The 6,453-nt window shown below is 48.5% G+C and overlaps 1 protein-coding gene across 1 annotated transcript; it reads left to right on the top strand.

The window, feature by feature from the left end:
- Positions 1-72: 72 nt before the first annotated feature.
- On the top strand, positions 73-5,535 carry XBP1 (X-box binding protein 1). The gene is given in 6 exon segments (XM_084798759.1): positions 73-329; positions 1,018-1,114; positions 2,755-2,892; positions 3,908-3,967; positions 3,970-4,053; positions 4,318-5,535. Coding segments are annotated over 6 exon segments (1,143 nt in total). The 5' UTR covers positions 73-123; the 3' UTR covers positions 4,876-5,535.
- Positions 5,536-6,453: the final 918 nt, after the last annotated feature.

The following is a 6,453-nucleotide window of genomic DNA, read 5'->3' as shown; positions in this document are numbered from 1 at the left end:
ACGCTCAGCACGGCCATACGTCACGCATCGCGGGCCAATCGCAGACGGCCACGACCCTAGAAAGGCTGGGCGCGGCGAGCGGCCACGGGGCGGTGGCCGTGCTGGCGTAGACGCTTCCTGGCCATGGTGGTGGTGGCAGCGGCGCCGAGCACGGCCACGGCGGCCCCCAAAGTGTTGCTCCTATCTGGTCAGCCCTCCCCGGGCGGCCGGGCGCTGCCGCTCATGGTGCCGGGCCCGCGGACAGCAGGGTCCGAGGCGAGCGGGGCACCGCAGGCTCGCAAGCGGCAGCGCCTCACGCACCTGAGCCCGGAGGAGAAGGCGCTGCGGAGGTGAGCCTGGCGGGAGGGGCTGGGACCCCTCGGGTGTGCCCGTCGGGCGGACTCGGTGGAGTGGAGTAGATTGGCCTCGTGTCTCTATTCCTGGAAAGCTGAGGTGGCAGCTCCTGGGAGGGTCTCCTCCAGCTCAGACTGTGTCGGGGGAGTCTGACCCTGGTACGGAACATGCCCGACACGCAGTCCTTTGCAAGTGTTTGCTGTTGGTGGTCGCCGGGCAGGGACTGCTCCGGCTGTCATTGCATGCAAGCTGCTTGGGACCTCTGGGACCCGAATCACTGGAACTCAGCACCCGCAGCCCGAGTTGGGCTGAGGGAGGGGCGGTTGGTAGCACCCCCGCCGCCTTCACTGGTGTCGCTCCTGCACAGAGCCTGTAGGACGGAATTGGAACTAGAAAGTCGCGGGGGAGGAGAAGTTTATGACGCAACGGGAATGTGTCAGCTCCGTGGTAAAATGAGAGCCGGGTGGACCCACACGGGAGAGTATCGAGCAAGGCCTACGGACAGAAAGCTGTGGTTTTGGTTTTTGTCTTTTTTGAGAAGAGGATCCTCAAATATGTTTACCACTGCTTAGCCTTCTTTCGCTGATTGTAGTCAACGAAAGCACCAGCTGGCCACGTTTACAAATTAAGATACAGGAAAGCCGTAGATGACTCAGTTCGTTATGTTCCTTGTCTCCCCCTCAGGAAACTGAAAAACAGAGTAGCAGCGCAGACGGCTCGTGATAGAAAGAAAGCACGGATGAGCGAGCTGGAGCAGCAAGTGGTGGATTTGGAAGAAGAGGTAAAGCGATTTCAGGTCATGCTTTCTTCCTCATATCAGCCCCTGGTGTTGCCTGCCCATCCTGAGCTTTTCCGCTCTTTACGACTCACAGTGCCATTTAAAGTTTAACTAGCCTAGCAGATAGGCGTTGAAGGCAGACGTGACTCACTCGTGGCAGCTAGATTCTGTCAGATAGAGAGCTCAGAGATTAGCCAGGTTGGACAGATCACTGATTGCTTAAGCTTTAGCGCCTCCTGCTCTGCAAAAGGCTCACTAAAGCTGCCCTTCCTTCTGAGGCTCACGGAACAAATCCCAGCAAGAACGTCTGAAAGTTTTAATCAGCTGGTTCCAAAATGTGGATCATATCACTAGCAGCTTAAAAAAAAAAAAGCTATTTTGATAGGTACAGCCCACCACCCCTACCTTACCTCATACTCAGCATATAGAGTATTAGGTAGCATTAGACATTTGCAAACGGCCTGCTTCAGTGGATTGTTCTTCCCTGGCATTTCTCCTACCCCCAGCACTATTCTGCTCTCGGGACACACGTGTCCTTTTGTGCTCCCTCTACCCCAGCATCCTTTTATCCTTTCTTGGAGTTCTAGTTTTTAGACTCATATTTACATCCATTTACACACACACACACACACACACACACACACACACACACACGTGTCACATGTGCACATGTCAAGAACCCCTGATTCTTTGGGCCATCTGGATATACTTTACAAATCGATACATTTCCTGCCAGTTTCCTTTTTCTTTACAGCTGAGTACTATTCCACTGTGTGTATGTACCATTTTTTCATGTTTCATTGATCATCTGTTGATGGGCACCTAGGCTGCCTCCATTTCTTTGCTATTGGACCACTACTACCACTTGTATTAACACTTGGCTAGTTCAAGATTTATGTAAATGTTATTTTGAGATAGGGCCTCAGGTTGGCCTGTAACTTACGGCAGGCGGCCTCCTGTCTCAGCATGCTGATATTAAAGGCATGAACCACCTTGCCATACCTTATTTTTGTTTTTTTAAAGATAGTGTATTAACATATGTAAATTGAAGCTGCAAGCCCCCTGTTTGTGACACTATTGGTAATACTTTTGTTCTTCCTGCCTCAACCTGCTGAGTGCTCACTGCACTTTGTTTTGGAGACAGTTTGATGTATCCCAGGCTGGGCTCTAACTTGCTGTGTAGCTGGGGATGACCCCTTGCTACACAGGATTTTTGTTTCTTTTGCTGATACTGTCCAAGTGCTGGGACTCCAGGCATGCACCCACCCATGTCAAACCCAGGGCTTCGTGCACGGTAGGGCACACATTCTATCATTAGCCACCAGTGACACTGTAATTATGAGCAGCTGCCTAAGCATAGGATTTACCGGTTCAATAAAAAACCAGCCATAGCACAACCTCAAGTGGACTCTTTACTGAAAGAACTACATGGTTTTTTGTTTTTGTTTTTTGTTTTTCCCGAGACAGGGTTTCTCTGTGTAGCCTTGGCTGTCCTGGACTCACTTTGTAGACCAGGCTGGCCTCAAACAGCAATCCACCTGCCCCTGCCTCCCAAGTGCTGGGATTAAAGGTGTGCACCACCACCGCCTGGCAAGAACCACATGTTTTAATAGCCCCTTGTATATGTTTTTTTTTCTTCACAGAACCAAAAACTCCTACTAGAAAATCAGCTTTTACGAGAGAAAACTCATGGCCTTGCAATTGAAAACCAGGAGTTAAGAACTCGCTTGGGAATGGATGCGCTGGCTACTGCAGAGGTTCCAGAGGCAGAAGAGTCTAAGGTAAATCTTGTGAGAACCGGTGACATGACCAGATTATATTTCTGTCCTGGACCTCCGATCTAATCTTTTTCCTCTTTTCCTTCTTTTTTTGAGATAGGGTCTTAATTTCTAATTTTGGCTGGTCTTGAAATTGTATCATTTCTCCTGCCTCTGAAGTAGTGGGACTACAGGCGTGTGCCACCATGCCTAAAGACTGATTTATTTCTCCACATTCCCATTAGGCAGCATGTTCTCTCTTCAGTGACTTTTATCTTTCAAGAGTTTAACGAAGTACAACTAAATCCTAATAACCTAGGTAATTTACATGCTTCTCTCAAAACAAGTGGTAACAGACACCAGTAGCCAGCAAGTGCTACCTTGCACATCAACTAATATGAGAGTGCAAGGATCAGTCAGATCTGGTAGGGTTTGGTCTCTGTATGTAACCTAGGTTGGCCTTGAACTGAACTCACTCTCCTCTTGTCCTAGCCTCCCCAGTGCTGGGATTAAAGGCACAAACGACTGCAAGTGACTTGTTTTCTTGCTCTTTTTTTTGAGATAGGGTCTCAAGTAGCCCTGGCTGGCCTCCAGCTTGCTGTGGTCTCTACCTCCCAAGTGTTAGGATTATAGGTATAGTGCTATTTTACTTGATGTGGTTGTGTGTGCATGTCCATGCATATGTGCAGAGGTCAAAGGAGGATATTGGTTGTCTTGCCCTATGACTGTCCACCTTAGATCTTTGAAGCTGAGTGTCTCACCGAATCTGGAGCTAGGCTGGTGGCCAGTGAGCCCCTGGTGAGCCTCTTGTCTATGCATCCCTTGGTGCTGGAGTTACAGGCATAGTTATGTTCCACTTTGTACATTGGTGCTGGGGATTTGAACTCAGGTCTCCATGCTTGCATAGTAAGCACACTTAGGCTCTGAGACACCTCCCCAGCTCCTTTCTAGCTTCTTGAGGAGCAGAGACTCAAAGTTGCCTGGTGTACATATTCCTGGAGACTTTTGGTTGTTTACTCACTTTGATCTTTCCTTCCAGGGTAATGGAGTAAGGCTGGTGGCCGGGTCTGCTGAGTCCGCAGCACTCAGACTATGTGCACCTCTGCAGCAGGTGCAGGCCCAGTTGTCACCTCCCCAGAACATCTTCCCATGGACTCTGACGCTGTTGATTCCTCAGACTCTGAGGTAGAGCTCATTCTGCAGTATCTATATGATGTGTGACATGCCTACCCAGGCCAATGGAGAAGTTAGTGTTGGTGGCGTGAGGGGTAACCTTTCCTAGTCTCTCTTGGCTTAGGTCATGAAGTGGGGAGATGCTGTTCTGGTGGGTGGGCCCTGTGACCTGAGAGCATAAGGGCGAAGTGACATTGTAGGACCCAGTACTAAGAGTGTCCCTGGTAAACTGTCACATTCCTTCTAATAGTGACTCTCTTGTTTTCCTTCTTACAGTCTGATATCCTTTTGGGTATTCTGGACAAGCTGGACCCTGTCATGTTTTTCAAATGTCCTTCCCCAGAGTCTGCCAATCTGGAGGAACTCCCAGAGGTCTACCCAGAAGGACCTAGTTCCTTACCAGCCTCCCTTTCTCTGTCAGTGGGGACCTCATCAGCCAAGCTGGAAGCCATTAATGAACTCATTCGTTTTGACCATGTATATACCAAGCCTCTAGTCTTAGAGATCCCCTCTGAGACAGAGAGCCAAGCTAACGTGGTAGTGAAAATCGAGGAAGCACCTCTCAGCTCTTCAGAAGAGGACCACCCTGAATTCATTGTCTCAGTGAAGAAAGAACCTTTGGAAGATGACTTCATTCCAGAGCTGGGCATCTCAAATCTGCTTTCATCTAGCCACTGTATGAGACCACCCTCCTGCCTGCTGGATGCTCACAGTGACTGTGGATATGAGGGCTCCCCTTCTCCCTTCAGTGACATGTCTTCTCCACTTGGTACAGACCACTCTTGGGAAGACACTTTTGCCAATGAACTCTTTCCCCAGCTGATTAGTGTTTAGAGTCACCCAACACTGGGCCACTTTCCCTGACCATTACACAGCCTAGAGGATAGCAGAGGCCTCTGTGTCTCATTAAAAGCCAAAGTAGAGGCTGCCTGGCCTTTAAAGAATTCCTCTAAAGTATTTCAAACCTCATAGATGACACAATACCCAGCACGTAGGTATTCAAAGATACTCCAGATCTACAGCTTTTGAGATTCTGGTTTATCTTAAAGGTGGTAGTGTGCTCTACAACCCAGGGAGCATCATTTGACAGTTGTCATCGCCCAGGCTGCCTTCAAACTACGTAGCTGAGGCTAGGCTGGAACTCCTGATGCTCCTGCCTCCGTCTCCCAAGTGCTGGGCTTACCCAGGTGTGCACCGCCACACCTGCCTCTTGCCATGCCCTAACGTGGATATGGGATTTATGAATGGCCCTTTCTCATTTCCCCTCTCAGCTTCCCAGGTTTCTTTTAGTTTACTTCTACAAGCAGAGAAACACCAACCTGAGAAGTGTTTTTCCTTATGTACAGTTTAAGTGAAGATCAAGACTCTTTGCACAATTATAGAAATTTACTATGTAAATGCTTGATGGAATCTTCTTGCTAGTGTAGCTTCTGGAAGGTGCTTTCTCCTTTTATTTAAAACTACCCTTGCAATTAAAAAAGCAACTGCAGCATCCTTGTGTGGTTTTAGGGCTGTTGTATTTTCTCTTTTGTCTGTCATCAGGGGCGTCATTTACCCAACTAAAGAGAGCCGACTACTTTAAAGCCACTGGAAGCTATCCCACCTGCTTCAGCCCTGCTACAAGTGCCTCAGGGCTTGTTTTGAGACAGTTTCTTCAGGCTAGTTCAGCCACAGCTGCTAAGTGGCAGAGGTAGAGCCCCAATCATTTTTAATTGTGTGTGTGTTGGTGAGGACAGTGCTGGGTAAAATAAGATCTCTGCATACTAGGCAGATGCTATACCACTAAGCTATAGCTTCAGCTGCTGTCTTGGCATCAAATACCAAGACTCGCCACGATCAGGAAGTGCTTGACTCTCTGATTCCAACTCTTGACCTCTTTGGAGCTGAGTAACGGGGATGGGGGTGGGGTGGGGTGCGTGCAACAGATGATCAATTAGGACTGGGAAAGCCTGAACAAGACTTGAGTTTTATGTACCTCACACCTGCCAGATGTCCTCCTATGGGACCTTGTTTTACCTCATGATCCACTTTGGAAAGGTGTAAACTCCTCCTTGAATCTTAGTAGGGGCTTACTTCACAAGACTCGGTTGAGAGTATCTTGCCTAGCTTGCATTAAGCTTGGTTCTACCCCTGGAACTGAAACAAGCAAATTCAGGGAAAAAAGCCCAGAGGCAATGACATCATCCTCTTCTGTGCATTCTGCCCTGACAGAGAACTTCATTTTTATAGATAGATGAAATCATTTCACCCCCATTTAGCATTTAAATATATCTTCCCTATTTATTAGGATTACTTTGGGGTGATCAAAGTAAACCTACAGATGGAAGAATTCTGAGATTCCAGCCAGCAGGGTCAGACAGACTACAGTTGCAGACAAACACAAGGTCATGTGTTGACTGCGGTGATAGGAGT

This window comes from Acomys minous, assembly GCF_964271855.1.
Source record: "Acomys minous genome assembly, chromosome: 10".
Classification (NCBI taxonomy): domain Eukaryota; kingdom Metazoa; phylum Chordata; class Mammalia; order Rodentia; family Muridae; genus Acomys; species Acomys minous.
The sequence above is the reverse complement of the archived record's forward strand: the minus strand, read 5'-3'. Positions and strand labels throughout refer to the sequence as shown.